The sequence below is a fragment of the Rhinolophus sinicus genome, linkage group LG04, assembly GCF_036562045.2.
Source record: "Rhinolophus sinicus isolate RSC01 linkage group LG04, ASM3656204v1, whole genome shotgun sequence".
Lineage (NCBI taxonomy): Eukaryota > Metazoa > Chordata > Mammalia > Chiroptera > Rhinolophidae > Rhinolophus > Rhinolophus sinicus.
The window spans coordinates 39,394,752-39,421,235 of NC_133754.1; the positions used below are offsets into that span (position 1 = coordinate 39,394,752).

At 34.3% G+C, this 26,484-nt stretch overlaps 1 protein-coding gene across 1 annotated transcript in view; it reads left to right on the forward strand.

Annotated features, from left to right (window-relative positions):
- GPC5 (glypican 5) overlaps positions 1-21,471 on the forward strand; it is a 1,198,702-nt gene extending 1,177,231 nt beyond the window's left edge. Inside the window, exon 8 of the mRNA XM_019737193.2 lies at positions 20,522-21,471. Within this exon, the coding sequence (XP_019592752.2) occupies positions 20,522-20,679 (158 nt within the window). The 3' untranslated portion in view covers positions 20,680-21,471. The remainder of the gene's footprint in view (positions 1-20,521) is intronic.
- The last annotated feature ends 5,013 nt before the right edge of the window (positions 21,472-26,484 follow it).

Consider the following 26,484-nt stretch of genomic DNA (forward strand, 5'->3'; position numbering starts at 1 on the left):
CCCATGCCTATCTACATTTTTTAAATACTGAATAAAAGGACCTCACTTTTTATTGTGAGGTCAGAAGGAGTGGGTTCATGTTAATGATAGATCAACATTAAGGACTGAACAGGTCTCTGAGAGTAGAAGGTTAGCAGAGAAAAGCACTGGACTAGAAAAATATCTGCAAAGTCATAAAGTTTGATTGTTCATTTTTTTTATTAAAAATAACCACCAGTATTTACTGTTTACCATGTGCCAGGCACTGAACTAAATACTGCATATTTCCTGTGCTATTTGTCAAGTACTCAGAGCTAGTAAACAAACAAAGATTTAAGCCAGGCTTGATCTGATTCTATTTTTCAAATTTTAACCACCCTACTTCAATATAGTATTTCTCAAATAGGAATATGCAGAACATTGTAAAATCCATCGATGATTATCAGGTTTGTGATCCACTATAAAGTTTATTTTTTGAGTAAACATCTTATGTTAATTTACATAAATATCCTGAGACATTACAGATGATAGCAGGGATTTGCTCCAAAATCCTAAGGTCCTGTGCTGTGACTCACCTATAGGGGCCTGCTAAAGGCTCCCAACAACATCCCTATCTGCTGCTGACACTTCAAGCACTATTGGATCTGCTGGACCATATGACCCAAGTGGCACAGAAACTTTTACTACAGCCTGGACCTGTTAGAGAGCCTTCTCCTATTCTGGACCCCAATCAAAACTAGCAGATTTTGGGGTCACTACGTAAATGGGTCAGAGTAACACACTTACAGGAGGAATGTGTTACCTCTAAAATCCAGAGGCTCGTTAGGCCTTGTGCTGCCCCTTGGGTGTGGAAGGGGCCAGATGCCACAACTTGTCCTTCCCCTTAGAAGGAAGATCTTGACATGTTTCACATCACTGAACCACTAGAATTCTTGATGAGGTAAAAGGCCCCTGAATTTTTGTTATATTTTATTTTCCATCTTCTGACATACAAATGACTTGCCAATAAGCCTAGAGCAGTTGCTACTTTCCATTCACTGAGTCCACTAAACATAGTGTCATCAATGTAATGGACTAAGGAATACCTTGTAAAAGGGAAAGATAATCAAGATCCCTATGAACTAAATTATAACATAGAGCTGGAGAGTTGATACACCCCTGAGATAGGACAGTGAAGGTTTATTGCCAGCCTTGCCAGGCAGACGCAAGCTGCTTATGGTGGTCTTTATTAACAGGGATGGAGAAAATAGCACTTGCTAGATCAACGGCTGCATACCAGGTACCACGAGATGTGTCAATTAGCTCAAACAACGAAATCACATCTGATACAGCAGCTACAATTGAACTCACCACTTGATTATCCTTATGATAATTCAATGTCATTCTCCAAGATCTATCTGTCTTCTACACTGGCCAAACAGGTGAGCTGAATAGGTATATTATGGAAATCACCACCCTGTACCTTTCAAGTCTGTGATAGTGGTACTAATCTCTGCAATCCCTCCAGAAATGTAGCCTTGCTTTTATTTTCCAATGTTTTTTCATAGAAGCCATTCTAATGGCTTCTATTTGGTCTTTCTCATTGTAATGGTCTTCACTCTACAGGTCAGGAAACTTACTGAATATGTCTATACCTAGTATGCATTCCAAAAATGGAGAAATAATCACAGAATGGGCCCACTGAGATGGACCTGAGCTAAACTCCATTGATCACCTGACCTCCATAAGTCCATACTCTGACTGGTCAGCCATAGTGACATTTTTGTGTCAGTTCAGAATCAGTGTTTAGTAGTACCTGAAAGATCTGCTTTTCTTTTCCTTAATGCACATTTGTCCCAGTAAAAAGCCATAGGTCCATTTGGTTAAGGTTGGATGAAAGATTAAGAATATATATATTTTTGACAGTATACAAAGATTTTTCCTAAAGAGGACCTGCCTCCCCTTCATTCAAGGGGTTCTGGATCTGTAAACTGACTCAAGTTTGGGAACTGATTGAGATGATATGACTCTGTTTTTATGATTCAGGTTAGATTTTTGTTCACTTTACCTAGATTTTTTGTGCTTAAACAGATCAAATAAGAATTTAGTAGACTTCCTATTTATTTCACTACTAAGAACACAAGCAACCAGCCAACACCATGGGTTTGCAAAAGTCAGACTTTTCTGATTGCTTCTCTGACTCTGCCCTCTGTTATGGTAACCACACCCACCTACCTTTGGTGGTTGAGTGCCACCACTTAGCCCCTTCACCCCAGGATCTAATTAATTTCATTTAGGTTTCCTAATTTAGTAACCTCAGTCTCCACTGTAAGGACTGCCATACACATAAGAGCAATCACAAATCTCTTTAAGTATGATGGGCCTCCAATCACAAATTTATTTCTTACATTCATGGTAGAAGTTGCATCTCCTGTACCCTCCCAGGGAGGATGAGTAGATCTTAAATGACAAATCCACCCTAACATTCCAATCTCCCTATAACTTTGAATCTCTTCCTGCACATTACACCATGTCCAGTGTAGCATTTCAAACTTACTCATTGTGAGCCATTTTTTAGGCCACATTTCTACTAACCAACAAAACAAACTGTTAGAGGCCTGTCAAACTCCCCAAGCTACAACGTTGACTGCAGAATCTCTGCTTAGTAAGCCCATGTCAATAAATTCTGCCTGCTCCAACTTTTTGTTCCTTTTACCATTATCCCACATCTTTATATCAATTCCCACACACATTCCCTGGATTTCTGCTCATATAAATTAGAAAACTCAAGTAGATCTTTTTGAGTGTAATACACCTCATGGGTTACACTTTCTTGCTCACCAGTAGGTACCTTCTGGGACTTGAGTCTAGTTATTAGTCTAGAAGCAAAGAAGAGCAGTGGGAAAGGATCCTGAGAAGAACTGTCATTATCTCAATGTCAACTGCTTCAGGAAAGGCCATTATATTTTATTCAGGCAATTCAGTTAATTCCCTCAGAAGAGATGGGGAGGCCACTCCACTGGGGTTGGGGAAGCTGCTTTCACTGGCAAAGAACATCCATTAGAATTTACATGCTTAATGTTTCCAGCTTCATCAGAATCTCTCCCCCACCTCAACCCCGACCCCATTCCAACTGTCAGGAAGCCCATTTCTTCTCAATTAGTGTCATCACTTAACAGGAGACATGCTCCAAGGATGGGAGTTCAACTTACGAGTTGTAATTTAGCCAATGGCAGGAAGAGATTCTCTATTTGATTGCCAGCAAATTTAGCCTTGTAGTTAAGGAGATAAGAGTATCCTTCAGGGCTCACATAGAAGCATTCAGGTCATTTATGTGGCACTTAAACAAGGAGCTCAAATCTCTGAGCTCATCATTTTCTTTCCCTACTTTGTCCAGCAAAACTAGGAGCAACCAGCCAATCTCATTATATTCATCAGTTTGATAAAATGTTCAAAAGTATTATATACATAGTTACCCAAATCCTTATTATAAGTGTTTATTGCAAACAGCCAATGGAAATAGTTTGTGAATCTGCTTTGCCAGATCATACCAAGGAATATCAATGTTCTTCACTACTGAAAAAGTAGAATATCTCTTCACTACTGAAAAAGGAGGCATTATCATCTTTAAATCTAATCAGATTAAAGAGTTAATTCCAGAAACCACAAAGTCAATTCAGAAAATTCATCAGAATTCTGTTTTCTCTAGAAACACTCTTGGCATTGCATTTAGTCTGTGTTTTCCAGAGAAACTGAACCAATATGAGATATATATGGAATTGGCTCACACAATTATGAAGGCTGACAAGTCCCAAGATCTGCAGGATGAGTCAGCAAGCTGGAAACTGAGGAGAATTGATGGTATAGTTCCAGCTTAATGGATGGCAAGCTCAAAAAGTAGGAAAAGCCAATGTTTTAGTTCAAGTCTAAAGGCAGGAAAAAGCCAATGCCCCAGTTTAATGGAAGTGAGGCAGGGAGAAAGACTTCTCTCTTACTTGGGAGAGGGTCCACTTTTTTCGTTCTATTTAGGCTTGGATGAGACTGATTGGATGAGACCCTCCAAAACTAGGAAAGGCCATCTGCTTTACTCAGTCTACTGATTTAAAAGTTAATCTCATCCAAAACACCCTCACAGAAACACCCAAAATAATGTTTGATCAAATATCTGGGCACCAGGTGGCCCAGTCAAGTTGACACATAAAATTAACTCTCACACCATCTGTATGTATCCACGGTATATTGAGGACTTAGAGGGGAAGACTAAGTCATCCATCACATTAATTTAATGATAATTTTAATGTTGCTAATTTCATCATTATTTGACTTAAATTTGTAAGTATAATTTAGCTTTACGTCATAAATATAAAGAGTTTGTATGTTGTTGTGCATATATACATAATTAACTAACATTGTAAATAAAATTAGTTTGCCAAACTGGGAGTATGAAAAAAAAAAAATGTCTTTCCATTTAAAATTGGCCATAAGTTACACAAAGAAGATTGAGAAACCATACTACATGGAACGACAGATGCTGTTTCAAGACATAATTTAATAAAGTCCAGATTTTGTTTTGGGGGATAAATTTGGTGTTGAGTATAGGATCCATTTTCGTCCTTAATTTAATTGAATCTCATTGCTGTAATGACTTTTGAGATCCTAGCTAGCATCCACTAGACTGATGTATTTATGCAGTGCAGAATGAGTTGCAAACAGAATAGCAGCATCCCAGATCTTATCAGTTTGTGCCACAGCTTTAGTATTCCATAAACAAGCTAATATCAGTGAGAATGTTATGAGAGACCTTTATCATGTGCATAATGTGCACCATCTGGTTGTAAGTGACAGTCATCATACAATAAATTTCGTCTAGCTAATATTTAGATAACTTCTGGAAGTTTTACTGCACAAGCTGCTTAAATTTTGCTTCACATACCCAAGGAAATTTTAGAAAACAGAAGCACATAATTTTTTTGAGGAGCTGTGTATACTATAGATTATTATTTAGAAATAAAAAGTATATCCATCTTAAAACCTTTTTTTAAATACTTTGTCACCATTCCCACTCGTGACATATTAATAGATGGAGTTAGAATTACATGGTCCACATTTGGTCCTGTGACCAGAGGTAGTATGATATTGTAAGAGTACTTGGAAAGGCTCATGGAGAATCATTTCCCTCTAGTTCCCACCGACTCATGTTCCATTGTGTGCTATCCTCCAACCCCACTTCCTTCATGGACACATTCTCTCTGAATTTTATACACAGAAATGAAATTTCCCTACTTGATTCTGTGTTTAAACTGATTCTTCCTCAGAATAATGCCTATCATTTGGAGAGCTGCCAGGTTACTTTTTTTACATCAGAATGCTCTTAAAATAACAGAATTGTCTTTGCCAAATGGTCCTACAACTCTTCTAAAAGTCAGGAAGCAGAGTTACCTGGGAAACTTGCAGAAAAATTTGTTGTTTCCAAAAACTTCTCTGGGAATAATGCCTTTTTTAGATATGACACCGAAGACAAAATCCAGAAAAGAAACAATTGATAATCTGGGCTTTATTAAAATTATAAACTTATGTTGTAGTTAGAAGATGAGTAAGTCCTGAAGCTCTAATGAATAACACTGTCATTGAAAAATGAATGAAAACTCCTGCTCCACAAAGGACAATACCAAGCAAATGAAAAGACAAACTACAGACCAGGAGAAAATATTTCAAAAGCCACATCTAATATCCAAATTATACAAAAAAATCTAAAAACTCAACAATAAGAAAACAAACAACCTGATTTAAAAGCACACCAAAGACTGTAACAGATGACACCTCACCAAAGAAGATACACAGATGGCAAATAAGTATATGAAAAGATGCTCCAAGTCATATGTCATCAAGAAAATCCAAATTAAAACAACAATGCGATACTACCACACACCTATTAGAAAGACCCAAATCAAGAACATTGACAACTTCAGTTGTTGGTGAGGTAGTGGAGCAACAAGAATGGTCATACATTGCTGGTAGAAATACAAAGTGGCACAGCCATTTTGGAGACGCTTTGGTGGTTTCTTACAAAACTACACATATTCTTAGCATATAATCCAGCAGTCATGCTCCTTGGCGTTTATCCAAAAGAGTTGAAAACTTATGCCAATACACAAATGTGTACATAGGTTTTTATAGAAGCTTTAATTATAATTGCCAGAACTAGGAGGCATCCAAGATGTCCTTCAGTAGGTGAATGAATAAGTAAACTGTGGTACATGCAGATATGGAAATATTATTCAGCACTAAAAAGAAAGGAGCCATGAAAATACATGGAGAAAACTTTAAGGCATATTACTAAGTAAAAAAAGCCAGTTTGAAAAGACTACATACTGTGTGATTCCAAACTATAGGTATTATACTCTGGAAAAGGCGAAACTATGAAGACAATAAAAAGATCAGTGGTTGCCAGTGCTATGAGGAACAGAAATGAATAGGAAGAATACAGAGGATTTTAGGGCAGTGAAACTACTCGGTGTGATATAATGACAGATACATGCCATCATACATTTGTCCAAAAAGAATAGAATGTACAACACCAAGATGAAATTCCAAGGTAAACTATGAATTTTGGGTGATTTGATGTGGCACTGTAGATTCATCCTTGGTAAAAAAAAAAATATATATATATATATATTAACAATAATAATAATAATATACTATTCTGGAGCAATGTTGATAATGGGAAGCTATGAATGTGTCAGGGCAGAGATCATGTAAAATCTCTATTTTTTTTCCTCTCAATTTTGTTGTAAACCAAAAATTGCTCTAAAATATTAAATTATTTTTAAAATATACCTCTGGGAACAAGATGAGCAGCTTCTTCAGAAGAAAATGCAGAGATCTGGTGTGTTGTCTTAAAAGTTTGTTTTTTTTGTATGTGGTTAATGTCTGTTGTGGTCAGGATTTTGTAGAAATGTTTTATTTAACAATACTTATTAAGTGCCAGCAATGTTGGGCTCACCCTTCACATAAACTAAAGAATCATCTTTGATAAACTTTGAAGTTTAAGTATATACACACACAAACACACACACACACACACACACACACACACACACACTCAAAAGGTGCCAAAAAAATGTATACACATTTTAAGACAGGAAAACTGTATTAAAATTATAATATTCACATATACCAATAACAAAAGATGAATACAAGTCACGTCTGACTTCTGCAATTACAAGAGGTGCTCAAAGTGGTTACCATCAGCATCCAGACACTTCTGATTATGGCCAACTACTGCTTGAGCAGTGTTGACCAAATGTTTAGTTGTATACATTTTTTTGGCACCCCCGGTAGATAGATAGATGATAGACAGATGATAGATAGATTAGATAGATAGATAGATAGATAGATAGATGATAGATAGATAGATAGATAGATAGATAGATAGATAGATAGATATGTGTATCTGCAGTTGAAATACCTTTATGATAACAATTTTTTGATGATGGAGATGATTATCTCAAACTTTTTGGATTCCTATTTACAATGCACAACATCTGACCAGCTTATCTAATATGCAGATAGTTTGTTCTAAGGTGTCGAGTTCCCTTGCCAGACTGGCCATGACCAGGAGTCAGGAAACTGACATCTTATTTCTGGCTCTATCAGCTACTATCCAAGAAAATTTTGCTTTTCAAAACACTTTGCCTACCATCACCTCTAATAGTCAAATAATAACCATATTTCTATGTAAAAAAATTACAAACTTTTTCATATTTATGATTTCATTTAGTTTTTACATCTATCCTGGGAGAATGCCTTATTTTCATGCAAACATTAAGATGAAGAAACTAAATCTTAATGACTGTATGAATTTTCTAAGTTTTCTGGGGTTTGACCCCAGTTCTTTTTACTATACTCCGTTGCCTTCTAGCAAGAATTCTAGGCATTTGTGTAGCTCCAATTTAAATAAATTAAAAACCAAGAGTTAAATGTTTATTTAGATATCAAAATTATTTTAAGTAGATCATATATTCAAAAAGATTCTACCAAATATAACTACTATGATGACTATTATAAACACAAGGAATAAAAAGCATCAATACAACCATGATTTCGAGTCTTGAAATTAAGTATATGAGATCAATATAAGGCCCTAAATATAAGTGACAAAAACACACAGATATAAGATATAACATATAAGATATAATAAACATATAACATATATACGTTTTATATAGTCAAACTAGTGATGATCAGAAGAAAACCTATACGCATCTAGGGTAAGAACACAAGAGTGTTTATATGTGTAATTGGACAATGGATAGGGACAAGGACAGAAAGAACTGACATGATTGTTATTAGATGGGTTTATGCCAGAGAACTTAACAGTAGATGGAAAACTGTATTCTGTTATCATATGTCACATGGAATTAGATACTGGGGGCAACAACAAATTCTTGGCTTGAGAGAGAATGAGTATGGATGTTATTTATTCCAGGAGATAAAATTCAAGAATGAAAGAATTTCCATCCTTGGCCAGGGAAGTGATTCTGTCATTTTTAACATCCGCATAGTTCTCCTGTTTTCAATATGACAGTGTTTTCTCCTCACACATGCACCTGTTATTTTCATAATGTTTTGTCAACCCAAAGTGCAGCAAACAATACATTTCAACATGTTACATAGTCCCATCTGAATATAAACCTCCAGCTGAGAATAGCACGAGGGCAAGCCCAGAGTCATTCCCACAATCTAGTTACTTGGCCTCACGCATATTGTGTTTTGTGTATTTTCATGAATATTGCTGATATTATTCTCAGGGATGATGGCAGTGACTATTTCCCTAAGTCTTATTTAGAGATCCCTTGGGCAAATAAAGTTTCTTAGAAAATAACATATATAATATTTAGAGCTTGAACTATTAAGTGAAATATATTGATTTATAACACACGTGATAAATCAGATATGCAAGCCATGATAATTCATTTCCATTTAATAAATGTAATAAGCTTCACAATCTCTCTTGCACAACATTCCTAGACATTTTGACGATTTTAAGGCTCTAAGGATTAGCTACTTAATATTCTTCACTTACTGAAGTAAAACGGCTAAATTTGCCTGAAGTTAATTTTTATATTTCATTGGGAGAAAAGTTGTCTCCTCATCAGTGTTCACATTTAACTTGCTGCATCTAATTTTTAGCAAGTACTAGTAAGTGAAAATGTCATCTATTTATTCAATGCCTAATCCAGTATCTTAAAGATGTATATATGAGCCCAACAAAAAGTCTAAATAAAAGAAAATATTTAAAGGGCACAAATGATAGCAAATCTCCGTTTTCCAGTTATTTCCATAGCTCTATAGCTAACCAGGCCTTCTTCTGGCACACTGAGTGAGCTTTACAAGATTATATAGAAAATGCACCCTGGGTTAGCCAAAACAACTTGCTGTCCAGTCCTCCAATGTGCATTCAATCATTCCTGTATAAAGCAGCAGGTTTTTGTTTTTTTTCACTGTTTATTAGGGGGGAGGGAGCAATCATCTTTTAATAGTCAGTTTCCTGGCAAATGGAATATTGCTTAGTATTTTTAGGGAAAATTATCACCATTATCAGAGATAGTAATCAAAAATAGTTAGCAGCTACAGCAGGAACACTAACCAACTAAAACAGACACCAATCCAAATTACACTAGTCTGAACTGGCTGAACAGACCTAGACTTACCCAGAGTCAGGACAAAGCTTCAGTGGTCAGATGCTGAAATTGTTCAGCAGATTACCTTCAAGATGAGAAGCTGATCAGACACATATAATTTTACTCCCTTCAGCAACCCCACTCAAATACAGAATAAGGATTTTTTAAAACAAAAATGTACACTTACTGAGAGTAGAGGAAGTAGAAGAAGAGATAGCAATAACATTTGGAAGCTGGAAAGTAGATGGATGAGAGCTACCAATGTAGGAGGCCCAAGAAAGCCAACTCCCAAGGAACATTGAGGAAAGCAAAGAACCAACCCAATTTGCTCAATAAAATCCTCAAAAAATACAGGAATTGCCACCATCTGTCACCTCTAGCAAGAGGGTATAAAAGAAAAAGGTCAACAAAAGAAGGACTAGTCAATAGCTGTAACATTGCATGATCCCTTTCTCCATTCCAGATCAATAGGTGTCTGTCTCTCTCATACAGCACTATGATACAGGAAGTGTAATCTGGAAAGTGTCTTTGGACTGAGGGAAAGCCAGGATCAGTTGAGAACAGGAATATTATTCTGAAATAAAGAGGATTGACAAGTATATGGCCATATCTACCTACATATCTATATATCTACCTATCTATCCATTTGCCTGTAATAAATGTTGAGCTCTACACCCTATCCATACGCTGCTCCTTCAATTTGGTACCCAGAATTCTTGCAGCCAGAGAATTAATTACTCTCAGGCAGGATATTGGAAGAAACTTTTCTGCAGATCTGCCTAGCTTAAGAGGAAACAAATAAAGACTATTAAAGGGAGCCTAGTAGATGAGACTTCCGGTCTACAATATTTCTGAGTCTTCTCCTCCTTGTTCACCTGGTAGGACTACACATACTTGATATTGACCCCGTAGGCCAATGACTAGTGAGCAGAAGTGACATGTGTCCCGTACAGATGGATGCTTTTAATTGCCTATTTGTTTCTCCACCCTTGTCTCCTCATATTCTGGTGATCATGGAAGCATTTGTTGACATGGAATTAAGGTATTAAGCTATAATATAGACAGTTACCTGGACTGGCAGGAAACACTGCTACCAATATTTTGGAGGCATTTGTTTGTCCAGCCTGACCTACTCTACCCTGACTGACATATGTAGGTTCCCCAACAGACATATAAAGAAGACCACACTTTTCTAATAATTACTGAGCCCCGTTCACACGTTCAGTTCCTACCAAGGATTTACTCCCCACTGTTAAAAATTATCACATAATAATGAATCAGGGATTACCACTTATCTAAGTTATAACATGAAAATAAGTCTCATCCACAAGCATAAAAATGCAACTTGTATTAAACAGAGACTCTGCAGAGGGAAAACTGAAAGAAAATACTGTCATTAGCATCTAAATAAGGCTTAAGAAGACTTAATGAAAAACAAAAGGCACATGGAATATTACTCAGCCATAAGAAAAGATGAAATACTGCCATTTGGGACAACATGGATGGATCTTGAGATTATCATACTAAGTGAAATAATATAATAAGTAGAAAAAGCCGAGAACCATATGACTTCACTCATATGTGGGATATAAAACTGAAAGCAACAAATGAACAAGACAAACAAAGAAACAAAAACTCATAGACACAGGCAACAGTTTAGTGGTTACCAGAGGGTAACCGGGGAGGGGAAATAGAAGAGGGTAAAAGGGGTTAAAATATGGGAAAGGAAGGAGATTTGACTTGGATGTTGAACACAATGCAATATACACTTGATATATTATAGAATTGTGCACTTCAAGCCTATACAATTTTAGTCACTAATGTCACCCCCAATAAATTTAATTTGAAAAAGGCACATTTGGAAAATAAAAAAGTTTAATGAAGTTAAAATCTGAATATAAGAATGAAAAGTTCAACAAAGGTACTGAAAAATTAGGTTTAGGAAATTTCCCAGAAAGCAGAGTAAAAGGATGAAAACTAGAAGAGGAAATCAGAGGACGGCTTCCTGAAATCCAAGACTCAAATAATGGGATTTCTAGACACAACAATGAAAATGATGGACAGGAAATCATCAATACAATAATTCAAGAATGTTTCCCCAGATGTCCAGGGGCTTCTAGATGGAAAGGGCCCACTGAGGGCCCAGCACAATGGAAACGATAGACTAGACTCATCAAGGGACATCAGGATGAAATTTCAGTACACAGTGAAAGAGATAATATAAACTTGAGTCTTCTCACTCATGAACTAGATACACATCTCTGCTTAGGTCTTGTTTTATGTCCTTAGATAAGGTTTGTTGTAGGGCTAGTGGTTCTCCTTTATGTTTGGCTTTTATTTTTATTTTGTTATGGTCAGAGAATTCTTATTTTAAAATAACTTATTGTTTATATGTGCTTTGTAGCCTGATATGCGATCTCTTTTGTAAATGCCTTCTGTGTGCTTTAAAAGAGTGTTTATGCACTGTATGCAGTAGTCATTGATTGCATGATGATATCTATGAATCTATCTTTATTAGATCAATCTTTGAAAGTTTGTATTTGGAGGTGATGAAAAAGTAACACCCTTTTCTTCTTCTCCTGAGGTCCGTGTCAATTAAAATATAAGCACAAGTGTTAAACAAGTAAAAATGACAATATTAGCTTTTTACTGTTAAAAAGTAAATTGGAGAATGTGCTTACATATGACATGTAATATTTCATCCAAGAATTACCATCAAGTCAGCTAGAAAACTATATGTCTGCCCTGCAGGAACAGCACTGGTCTCAGCTTACATGGTAATGAAGGACAGGGAAGAATGCATCCTTACTGTGGGCAGGCAAATGCAAAGAGGATGAGAAATCCCCAAGCTCAGCATGTTGGTTCTTTCTTCCTGACTTACTAACCAGATCAATGTGTTCTCTTTCCATGTGAAGGAGATTCAAGGGGTGTACTAGAATCATGGCAGGAGGCAATAGAGTTTTTTTTTCCTTCCTCCAAAAATTCTGGTTACCAAGTCATCCATCTTCACTAACTTACATCTGCTTGAGCTATCAATTACTGAAGATAGTGGGGTAAAAATCTCCCACTGACTGTGGATGTGTCCATTTTAATTTATTTTACCCAAATATTTTCTTTGGTTAATATTTATTTATTTTGAGAATATGCTAAAGGTAATAGGCTCAGAATTGTTATATCTATGTGTTGAATCATTTCTCATTATTATATAATCTTGTTTATTCTTTTTAATGCTTAAAACCCATTTTATCTTTTATTAATATAAAGACATCAGTTTCTTTTGGGTATTATTTGTGTGGAGTATTTTTTTCAAACATTTGTTCTCACCTTTCTGTATCTTTATATTTTGGTGTGCTGCCAGATTTTTTTTTTTTTTAAATCCAGACTGAGTGTCTGTTTTCTGATTTGAGATGATTCGTTTTTGTTTAGAGATTATTATTTGCATATCATTCTAAGATCTGATTTTGCTCTTTATTTACCAGATATTTTTGTTTGTGCATTTGTTCTTTCCTCACTGTTATTAATTTTCATTAATCTTTACCTCAGTGGATTAGGAATGTATATATTCCATATTAATTCTTTAAGTGAAGCCTTGAATTTTTAATATTCATTTAAATGCATTTTTTGTCTTGACAAAACCTAAAGTTAATATTTATCACCTCTTCCCAAACATACAAATACTTTAGAACATTTTAACAATTATTTCCCAGTATTTCAATTTTATTTTTAACCCCTTAATCATTTTGTTGTTTGTTTTTTTCAATCAATACACCTAAATACAGTAACCTAGATATTTGCCAAGTACTTCGATCCCTATTATCCCACATTTTCATTTGGGCTCAATTTCTTGCATTTTCACTTATACTCTTTAATAATTATTTTAGGATTGTTCGGGGAACGTTAAAAATACTGATTCTTTGTAAGAATGCTTTTATTTATACCTTTATTTCTTCAACATAGTTTAATTCCATTCTACATTCTACATTTAATTCTACATTCATTCAAGTTCAGAATAAATTATTATTTTAGCTCCTATTATTGATCTTGAAAACTAATCTAGTATTTTGTTCTGTTAAGAGCAATCTATCCTTTCCCTAGATGTTATAAATGTTTCTCTTTGCCTTTAGTACTATAGAATATCACTGCCATGTGTCTAAGTGTGGATATAATTTTATTATTATTTTATTTTTAATAGTGTTGTAAGCCCATATTATCACTAACTCAAACAAAATATAAAACATTTATTTTTATTTCATTAACCTAACTAGCAGTATGTGATAAGTTTTACATATTTTAAAAGTAATTTTTAGAATTATTAATTAGAATTGTTTCAAATTATCTGTAAATTCTTATAATTGAGGATTATAGTATATAACTGAGTACTGTAGTATATTTAATGGATATACTTTTAATACTTGGTATTAATTGCCAATTGGGGGGAAAAAAGAACTTTTAAATTTTCTCTTTAAAAATTAGCTTTAGAGGAAGTTTCACAATAATGGGTCAAAAAAAAATCCATAACTGTAACATTATAAAAGTACTTAAACTATTTTGGTATTTTCAATATGAGATGTGTTTCTGTTTCCTTTTTAAAGTCTTTAAAAAGCAATAAAGCAAACTTAGGGAAAATATCTAGATGATCCTTATGGAATATAGAATCAGGAACTGGCAAAATATACAAACAATATTCTCTTTGATAAAACTCTATGTCCCCCAAATCTATTTATCAATAATTATTGGAGAGTCACCGATAATTGATTTGATGAAATAACAAATAAATGATAATGATCTCCATCGTTACCCAGAGCTGAAATATCACAATAAATCATACTAAAATAAGCTTTGGTTTATAGTCAGAATTTTCCATTATTTTTTACTCCATTGCTTAAGTTCTTACCAATTAAAGTTATTCCATTATTCTTATATAATCTGTTGGAAAAGGAACAGTATGCATTGTTATTAAAACTCAACAAAAGGGATGATAATTAAATCTCACACCCCTGCCCCATAGAGAATGGAAGAGGCTGCCATGAGAACAGTCCCATTTATTAGTCAGACCCTCTAAAAACAAAGTAGAAAAATCACAGAGATGACCTTTAGTCAGGGTGTTCATGATGCTATAGAAATATTAGGGACCTTGTCTCTTGAACTACACAGTCACTCTCCTTTTTATTGGATTCTATGGAAGTCTCCATGGAAAACTGGAAAATAATTCAGCATTTTTTGGGATATATCCTTGGACTCAAGGGACTCAACCTACTCAAGGGACTACACCTATTAATCGTATTTCCTAGAAGATAGGGTTTAATTGAATAAGTTGATCACACACACACACAAAAAAAGGCAAACTGTTATACTAAACCATCTCAGGTTTGTTAGACTCCCTAATTCCCTAATGTCTTGCCAATATACACAAAGCTGATTTAAGTATAAATTATCATCATTTGCCCAGTAAGTAGTAACCAAGGATAATATTTTTTATAATATTTAATATAACAAGATCCACAGCAACATTATTCAGCAAGTGCTTGCAAAGTTAATTTTCTCATAATAGATATGTTTCATTACATCCATGACTTTTCTTCTTAGTGTAAAATTCTAAGTGCACATCTATTTCCAATCTTTTATTCTATATTCTGTCTTGCTGCAATATATTTTTATGTCTTCATATTACAACCATACATAGTTATTGCAACATCAATAACTATATTCTCTATGGTGTACTTTACATCCCCCCCTGACTATTTTGTAACTACCAACAATGTATCTTTTAATATTCCTTCATATATTTCACCCAGCTCCCACCCACCATTCCCCAACCCCCACCCCCACAACCATCAGCATTTTAAGCATTATATATTTTGGCTAATTCCCTTTAAAAAAGTGTTGCAACCTTGCCAAAACTGGCTATCATCTCCTCTTGGCCCTGCCTTTGTTGACTGGATAATTGTCAACATTAGATAATTGACACCTTATCATGTGTAAGATTGTATTTATTGGCTTTCCATTAAAGAAGGTTTTCAATTTTTTATATAGATATTTTTTCTTCTAAATTTTTATTTATTTCCTTGAACAGTTTTTCTATAAGGACATTGTGGTTTTCATATGGCTTATGATAATGTTTTCTATGTTAAAGATTTCAGCCTTTTGCTGCAATATAGACTGCATTATTTTCTCCATTTTGCAATTTATCTCTTACTTTTTTTAATGGTGATACATGTTATACAGAACTTCTTTTTTTATGAAGTTAAAACTATTAATCTTTCCTGTATAGATCCTGCTTAAAAAATCAATATGCTTTCAACCACCTAAATATAAATAAAAATATCAACCTATATATTTTGTTTGCTTCCTCGTTATACTAAAATCTTGGGTCCCATAGGCACTTACTTTAGAGAATGCTGTGGGATAAAAGTCTACCTTATTTTCCAAATATTTATTTAATCAATTAGCAAGCACTGTATTTTGACTAACCTTTCTCTCACTTAAAGTGCTCTCATTTTAAAGTTCTATAAAATGGGGTTCTCGCCTAAAGTCATCCAGACAGACTGTGGCAGAGTTCAATGCTTTGATTGTATAGAGTCGAAAAGAGCGTGGTTCTGGAATTAAAGAGATCTGCATTTGACTGGGCCACAACTGGGATTCAGCCACAGCAACATTACCTTTAGTAAATTACTTCTGCACCTGTTCCTAATCTGTACAATGAGGAAAAATAATTGTACCTAAGTCATCCTACTGTTGTGAGAATGAGTCATTACTCAACGGGTCTATTCAACGATATTGATTAAAAGCATACTATGTAATCAGCTTTTTTCTTTTTTTCTGGGGCGCCATGATCAATTATTTTGATTTCATTGAATTCAAATAATGACCTCTAGTACTGCTCCTAACATTTAAATTTGCCCTATACTTCCATCATTGATTGAAAAGACTTGAAGTATGGGGAAAAAGCCTGTAAATACATAGTATATACCACGGATGCCAAAAAAAAAAAAAAAAAAAAAAAAATGTATAAAGTAGACACTTTGGTCCACGTTGCTCAAGCAGGAGTTCGCTGTAATCAGAAGTGTCTGGACGCTGATGGTAACCACTTTGAGCACCTCTTATAATTGCAGGAGTCAAACCTGACTTGTATTCATCTTTTGTTATTGGTATATATTTAGTATTACAATTTTAATAGTTTTTTCCTTTCTTAAAATGTGTATATATATTTTTTGGCACCCTCTGTATTTAGTCTCCAGCACATTACCTAACACAGAGCCAGAAATGTACAAATTTTGTGAATGAGTAACCAAATTAAGAAGTTCTTGCTCATGCAATTTTTATTATTAAAAATAGAAAACAAATTATCTTTAAACAGTCTTAATTGTTTCATGAGACTAAGAATTGATAAATATGTAGTTAGACAGAATAGAAAGGAAGGGAGAAATACCCATACTCCCTGCCTCAAGGGAAAGGCCAGCATATAAATGACAAAAGGAGTTGAAATTTTCACAGATCCATCATCATTCTGACTCATCATGGTTTATGGGCCCACAGGAACTCTAAAACTGAATACTTCCAGTTGCTTGATTAATACACACAACTAGCACATAATCAGCCATCCCTGATCAAGGAGAAAAAATTTCTCCTAGTGACACTCTCTGGAAAACATAATTGACCTTCTTTGTTCTCAACTTAAGTATTGATTTTTTGATGCTTGGAGTCAGTACTGCTGGTGATCAGAACACAGTCTGGGTCCAGATTGGATTTGATACCTGGATCCACGGCTCACATGGTACTTAACCTTGTCCATCAGTTCGCTCATCTATAAAAACAGCCATAATAACTGTGCCTACTACATGGAACTGTTATAAGAATTAAATAATATTTGTGAAGTACTTGAAGCAGTACTAGCACCATAGCAAGAGCTCTGTAGATATTGCCAAATCAGTTAACCATTGATGCATCCTTATTGGAGCCTTCTCTGAGGCTCCTTTCACATACTCCATAGCACCAACCACCAGGCATGTACTCAAGTTTTAATATTACAGTTATTTTTGTAATAACTGTATTCCCGTACCAGACTGTAAGCTACCAACAGCAGAAATATGAATTTATTGGCATCTTTGTGTGTTGCTATTATGCATAGAAAAGATTATTCAAAAATTCATTTGTTTTTGTTTAATTTGTTAATCTAATAAATCCCCAAACTAATTTTTCCTTTATGGGTCTTTGGTTAAGCTTTGGTATAATTTACAAGCTTAGTTAATTAAATTCCTTTAAGAAAACAATCATTACATCAAATAATTATGGGCCTTCTCAGCATGCTAAGATTTCTTAAGAGATGTCAAGGCCAAGTTGTGATTTGATTCCAAACTGCAGCCCTGACTGCCAGACTCTTGAAGAGATCCTCAATTCTTTTTATATTCTTTTATCAAGGGACCATCTGCCTTAGAACTATTATAATTATTAGTAACACCTTTACCTCAGATATTAAAGTGACATCATATTGAAGGTGGGATACCCCGCCTGGCATTGCCTCATTTCCAGGCATACGATTTAACATCTTCCTTCCTACATATTTTTATTCACAATGGTATCATCTAAACCCAGACCAGTGCCTGATTCATGAATGAATGAAGGAAATTCAAGCTCAGAAAGGCATTTAAAATAGTTATTCATGAATACAATTCAGGTGTCTCTTTACAGTGCTTTAAAAAATAAGAAAAGTAAATATACCTTAAAGCTCAAATTTATGTCGTTATCTTTGAAAAAAAAAATTGTCTAAAGTCCTCCTAACTTCTTCTTAAGCTCTCACATAGCAAGAAGTATAAAACTATGACTGAAATATTTACACTCTCCTCAAGTCCCATAAAAAATGAATTACTCGTTTATTCATCTTGCCTAATGATACAGAAGGGCAAAACAAGTACCAAACAATGAATAATAATGCAAGAGCTCAGATTGTAAAATCAATATGACAGATCAGTAGAGCTACGCTTCATTTTAATGCTCTGAATGCAATAGAGCTTATCTTCTGAATTATATATATGTATTGACCTAATTACATAAATATTGACTTTTCCTTAAATGAAGCTTTTTTTTTTTTCAGTCTCATTGTAATTACGATGTCAGTATTTGTGGCAGTAGTAACATTGAATTTTAACTTAATTGTGACTGATAGTGGCATCCCATGAGATAATTCAGTCACACAGCCTCAGAACATTCGTAGCACTAGATAATAAGCGATAAGTTAGTAATTTTCCAGGTATATTATAGTCAACTTCTTTTTAATTTTTTTTATTAAAATTTATTGGGGTGACAATGGTTAGTAAAATTACATAGGTTTCAAGTGTATAATTCTATAATACATCATCTATATATCACAATGTATGTTTTTACCACCCAGTTAGTTCTCCTTCTATCACCATATATTTGACCCCATTTACCCTCATCTACCACCTTTCTCTACCCTTACCCTCTGGTAACCACTAAACTATTGCCTGTGTCCATGAGTTTCTGTTTCTGTTTGTTTGTCTTGTTCGTTTGTTGCTTTCAGTTTTATATCCCACATAGCAGTGAAATCAGATGGTTCTCAATTTTTTCTGTGTGATTTATTTCACTTAGCATTATAATCTCAAGATCCATCCATGTTGTTGCAAATGGCTATTTCATCTTTTCTTAAGGCAGAGTAGTATTCCATTGTGTATATATACATCTTCTTTATCAAATCATCTATCAAAGGACACTTTGGTTGTTTCCATGTCTTGTCCATCATAAATAAAGCTGCAGTTAACATCGGAGCATATATATCTTTATGGATAAATGTTTTCAGATTTTGGGGGTATACACCCAGGAGAAAGTTTGCTGGGTCACATAGTAATTGTACTCTTAATTTTTTGAGGAACCTCCACACTGGCTGCACCAATTTACATTCCCAGCAACAGTGTATGAGTGTTTCTTCTCCACAGCCTCTCCAACACTTGTTATTATCTGTCTTGTTGATGATAGCTATTCTAACCAGTGTGAGGTGATATCTCATTGTGGTTTTTATTTGCATTTATCTGCTGATTAGTGATGTTGAGCATCTTTTCATAGGTATAGTAAAGTAAACTTATTTAAGAAAATGATTTCATCCCCAGTAATTTGGGGGCTTTGCTCATCCTGAGCTTGTCAAGTGTCATAACATGTAGAAGTAATGACCAGGATGACAGGAACTTCGTCAATAGGTCAAAATGGCTTTTTTTTTTTTTTTATGAAACACTTCAACCTTATCTTCAATCTCCAGGCCACACTTTTAAAAATTATTTGATCTATTGACAGATGTCTTCACCTCCATCCCCATAGCTGTGTGTATATGAAGGATATCATTTAGCATAAGTTATTATTCTTTGATATATTTCCAATAAGGATCCTATGCATAGTTTAGTCTAAAACAAAATAGGATCTGTATAAATTCTACTTTTAAAAAAATGCCCTACTTATTTCTTCTTACATCATTTTATTTTCATGAGAAAAGGTTTCACACAGTTACTATAGTTGTTATATCTCTGGGACAAGCAATGACACCATATCTCAGGACATTTTAATTAAATTTATTTTCTTTTTTACCCATCAGTGGCATTAGGGGAATATTCCAAATGCTTTAAGAAGCTGGGGAGGGGGGAAAAGTTTCATTTTGCTCTTATAATATTTCTAGAACTCCCACTCAAAGGTCCTGCACTGTCCAATTTAAGAAGAGCAGAAGCATTTGTATCACATTAGTCATTTAGTGTTAGGTGAACACATGGAGAATGCTATGAAAAAACAATGGTATCTACACTTGGGTTTAAGAGTTGCTGTAGACATATCATGGTAAGGTGGTCATGCATGACCCTGTGTTTTCTTATTTGCCTCTGCAGGGATGCCAGATGAGATGAACCTCAGTGACGTAAAGCAAATCCATCACACAGACGGTGGTAGTACTTTAGACACAACTGGATCAGGATGTACAGCAGCAACTGAGTCAATGACATTCACTCTGATGGGTGCAGTGATGCTACTTCCTAAGCTTTGGTAACTGAACTCTTCTGCTCTGATCGCATATGTCTTATTGGAGTCTTATTTCTCCCCTCTCTTCATTTGATTGGAGTAAGATCTTTTTGAACATAACAGTTATATTTATGAAAAGGTAACACTAACCTCTTAGAAGCCAAGTTGGAATGTTCACAAAGTATCTAAAAATCAACGTTTAAATGATAGACTGTTTGAAAATGTCTCCTTTGAATCTAAATTAAACCTTCTTCAATTCAATCATATTAAACCTGTGAATGTGAAGAATATAGAAGTGTATTCAATTAAGGACTTAGTGTATCTATAATTTTATTATCCCCAATTCCAAACTCATTGCTTTCTTTAAAAAAAAAAAAGATTTGATTTGAAGGCATATTTGCAGAACAATGAAAACAGTACAGAGTGTTTCTTAAAATACTGGAATTAGAATTCCATTAAATGAGTCAAAACATACAATGGCAAATAGTATGCATGCATTTTCAAGAAATTCTTCCATTTTTTGCAAGCTATAGAAAGAAATTACTGAAAGCCTGTACATTATAGAGTAGATTGCTGAGGAACATTTCATGTAATTTCATTGAAGAAGCTTGATAATTTTTATCCAATGTAACTTAGCCACTGACAAACCTTAAAGCCGAGTATTTTGGTAGCGTCTAATCTGTATTCCATTATATCCAAAATGCCATCCAAAATGCTCTGTTCCAGACTCTCTCTTTGCCTAATGGATTTAGCTATGTTGCAAAGTACATGCCTGCTCTAAGAATATCTCTAATAAAGCCGTTAATTATTTGGTGGAAAACTTTAAAGAATATTGATCATTTTCTTCTGGTCAAATGATATATCCATCCACTTTCAAAATATCATTTGCTATTTCTTTTTAAATCCTGATACTGAATACTTGACTATACACATTTTTAAAGTTCCTATGAATATCTAAAGATATGTACTAATACAGAAAATAAGGCACACAATGCTTTAGGTCTTTCCCTATTTGCACGTTAGCAGAGCTGCTAATCCACAGTACCTGATTTCTCAGCTGCGATAAGATACTTCAACAGACACTGATTAGGATATGTCTATTGTTGCACGTAAAGAAAAGATAAGTCAGCTTTTATTAAGAAATATCACATCCAGTCGACAGCCAGATAATATCATCAATACAAAGTGACAGAATAGAAAACAGGAGTGCTGAACCTACAAAATAAAAAAATCAAAAAGATTTGAAATGACCTCTGAGAAAGAATTGAAAGGGACTCAATTGACAGTCAATATTTGTTAGGTGAAATCAATCTCTCCAAATCATGAAATGGTATGTGATCAAACCGTGTTCTCTATTAGAGTCTCAATTAACCAAATGATCTGACAATGGTCAATTTAAACCACAATATGTTCAAACTGCCAAATCAGATTTTATTATCTGTTCAAACATGCCTCAGAACTGGAAATACTGTTCTATCTGCTAATTCTGGATGTAATTTCTCCAGACTTCCATTCCAGACCTTGATATTTATTCTGTGATCTACTTGGTTTATAACTCATTTGAACCACCACACTCCACAAATCATAAACTTAAACATGTATTTTTAAATTTTTCATTTCAACCTCAGCTCATTATTTAAATAACTCTGAAATAAATAATAAGTTTCCCATTTGTTGCACTCCAGCCCAAGTCATGATTGGTTTGCTCTGGCAAAACTTCTGACCCAACCTTAGAAGAATTTGGAAGACTAACAAACTAAAAGGCATTGTTTAGCAGTCTAAGATGTTCATGGATAAAACTACTTGACAGGAGAAAATTTTAGATATATCAGGAAATGGATAAAAGCTGAGTAGTAACAAAGTCTAGTATGAATGAATTATTTTTTTACCAACTAAATTTTACATACTCAAATAGGTGTTATCCACCTCCTGGTAGGCACCTTGGAGACTATAAATATATATATATATATATATATATATATATGTTTACATATACATATATATAAACATTTGTGTTTTATATACACACACACGTATATATGTATATACAGAGGGTGCCAAAAAAATGTATACACATTTTAAGAAAGAAAAAAACTATTAAAATTACACTGATGGCAACCACTTTGAGCACCTCTTGTAATTGTAGAAGTCAAAAGTGACTTGTATTCATCTTTTGTTATTGGTATATATTGAGTATTAAAATTTTAATACAGTTTTCCTTTTTTAAAATGTGTATACATTTTTTTGGCACCCTCCGTATATACACATACAAATCATAAGGGTGCTGCTAGAGCTCAAAACACTTGGAGATTTTCATATTTTTTTTAGGAGCCGGAGGCACATTTTTTTTTAATGTTCTCAATGAGGATAGTCATCCTTTAACTTTACTCTGTAGCATTTTACTTTTGTATAGCTCTTTACAATTTACAAAGGTCTTTCAAATGAAATGGGGTATCTCCTTTTACCTTCCTTACCACCAAGGATGGCCTTGATTTTTATTCAAATAAAAAAAATGACACTGATTTTTTAAAATACGGCTCAGAATTTGCTTCTGAAGAGTTTTCCATAAGTAAAATCTACAAAGTTTTTGAACAATGGTAAAATTGTTAGAAAACATGTCTACTTTCAAAGATGACTTAAAGGATAACATTCCAATTAATGTACATATTTTAAAATATCACTCACATCTTTTTCATCACATCTTATGCTGGGATAATTTAAATGAAGCCATATTCTTGAATCTCTGAGTTATTTTTGTATAAATTTAAGTGATTATGAAACAAACCATCCAGTATTTTGCATGTATTGGGGGGAAAAGTCAACAATCTGAGCTAACATTTACTTGGCCCTTCCCCTGTACAGACATCATAATAAATGCTTTTATGCACAATCTACTTTAGTTTCCTCAATAACATCGTAACACCATTGAAGAAACTAGGCTTAAAAATATTATCGAATTTGTCTGGTGCCATACAACTAACCATAGTAGAATCAGATGTGTATGTATAATTTCTAAATAATTTGTATATGTTTCTGATTCAAGGTATGATAGCTCTGGAACAGTAGTAAAGAATCACGAAGTTAGAATAAAAAATCATTAGAGGTAACTTAAGTCTCCAAACCAGGATTTAAAAAAAGAAAAACACAATTGACTGTATAATTGTATAATTATCAAATTGCAAATTAGTGTAAAAGTATAATGAAAAAGATAAATGTAAATATGAACTCTTTTTAAAGTACTAGTTATTATCTTCTCACATTTATAAGCACATTCAACCATCAGCCCCCAAAATAAATCGGCTACCAAAAATGAGAAAGAAAACACACATTTTATAGCTATCATGAAATTTATTTTTATTTTCGATGGAACTGAAGGGTACAAAATATTTCTTTGGTCATAGGACACAAGATAACATTTAAAAATGAAAGAAGAAGGAAAAAAGGAAGGAAGGAAGGGAGGGAAGGTAGGAGGAGGGGGGAGGGTGGGAAGGAGGAGGGAGGGAAGGAAGAAAAACTATGGGGTAGAATATTATTTTAAAAGTCTTAGATTTGCCTTTTTATCCTATATTTGTTCAGGAGTGTCTTTTCAATAAAACAATGTCTGGAGTGTTCTCTTCTCATTAAAAAACAAATAAGCCACTTCCTCCCAAACACTCAGATTTTCTGAAGTGCTCAATAATGATGTTTAGAAAAGGACTTAATTAGTTTATTGCTAATTGTTTTCAATCACTTAAAATATTGTTTCTATCATCAGAATCCTTCAGGTACAATAAAAATTGTTTCTTGTTGAGTGATTGAATTCAACCTAGACTTCTGTTACTCTATGAGATATTCACTGAGTAGTCTGTTTTATCAGTATTTCTTCAGGTTACAAACTTTGGTATTCTACAGAATTATGTAAGTTATATGAAAATTCAGAAATAATAAGTCTCAATGTTATTAGGTCTGACTTTGGGCATATCAAGTTTCTTTTTGTTTGTTTTTTTTTTCTTAAATACAGGTTGTTATGTGTAAATCATTTCTGATTAAAATACCGATAAAACATTTCTTAGGTTGAAAGCCTGCTTCCTTTGCCTTTGCTAGAACTTCACGGTGACTGAAATGCTATTATATTATCATTATTTTATAAATGGAGATTTAATCAAATGCAGCTTTTAAACTATCTTCTCTGCCTCTGTATGCAGAAAACACTGAAGAGTTTCATCACAATGTAATTTATAACTTCACAGTAGCAACAGCAATAACTTATTTGGATCACGGTCCAAGTAGAGATTAATGTTTGTAGATCCATTTGCAAACATTTAATTTAGAGTCTCTCACCTTCCTGAACATGTCAACTGTCACACTGGAATCATCTTCACCAAGAAGTATATGAGATGATCACACATCCTACCTTCCCCACTAAATTTTTACTTTGAGCACCTCTAAGAGCAGAGGGAAATTGAAATGCCGTAGAATTAAAAATGAAATAGTTAATATTTAAGGACCAATACTGGTTGGAGACAGAAGAATGGGATTAACCCGTATGAATGACTCAGGTAATTTGGTAAGTAAATTCCTACTTTTATGAGTTCCCATATCCACCTTTGAGAAACATTGAACTAGAAGGAAGGAAGGAAGCGTCTTAAAAGAAAACTTTTTTTTGCGGGGAGATGGAAGGGACAGAGGAGTTCTCTGATTTTTCTGATATTACCCAGCCAAAGTCACCAGCAGTACAAGACAAAAAGAAGCTCAGTCGCAAGTCAAATGCTGTGACTAGTAGGGTGTGTTCAGCAAACACCTGTCTTACTCTATCTCTTTAAGAAATTGAAGCACTAAGTAGATAAATATTTTCAACAGCAGCAATTTCTTAAGAATGAGGTTGAAAGACCCACACAGAATCAAAAAAGACTCCAACTCCGTAACTGTGGTCAATATTGTCAAAGTCTTACTTCCAGAATGCAATTAGCAAAGTCATTATGCTTGTCTGACTCACTCGGAATTCCTACTCCTCTCCCTGCCACCTACATACACTCCCTCACACCCAACACACATTTTCTTATTATTGTTTCTATTTCCTTTTTGTTTTCTTATCTGTAAAAGTGAGAGAACTGTATCTAACTCAGAATTACTTAGAGGACTAGATAATGTAACACATATTAGGAACCTACCTAGCGCATGATAAGCTTTAATTCATGTTTGTTCCTTTCCTATTAAGAGTTCTGGTAAAACGCACATGTTGCCAGGACAGGATAATGCCAAAATACATAGTTATTAATTCTGCCTGTGCATAAATGCTTGATAGGGTTACAGAGCATAAAGAAGGAGGTTTGAGAGTGAATAAGTAGAGCTTATGAAGGGGGATGGGGAAAAAATAGGAAAAGTGCAGGGAGGACTCCATCCTGCCTGTTTTATATTTTCTGGTTTCCTTAGCCTCAACTCGGCAACAAGTCTTATTCATTGAAAATGTATTTCAAAAACAGACGGAGTTAGAGAGTGGTTTTGCTTTAGTTGATTATAAAAGTGTTAGCCCTGACCCAGTGTTCACATGTGAATTGGTCTCTAACTACAACAAATTTAAACCTCAACCTCCCCATCCTGCTTGAAAGTCTCCTTGAAGGTCATCGTCAAACTGCCATGTCAGGGTGATTATAGTGTGGGATAGAGCACAGCTCAAGCTGGGGTGAGAACTAATTATTAATAAGCAAGCAGTGTGTTGCTCAGTATTGCACTAAAAGTCTCCACCAAGTGGGTATTTCTGAATGGCAAAGGAACTTCCTTAAGTTCACATTGCTAATAGGTGACGAATCAAGTATTCTATTTCAAATCATTCTTCAAAATCCTTCTTTCCACT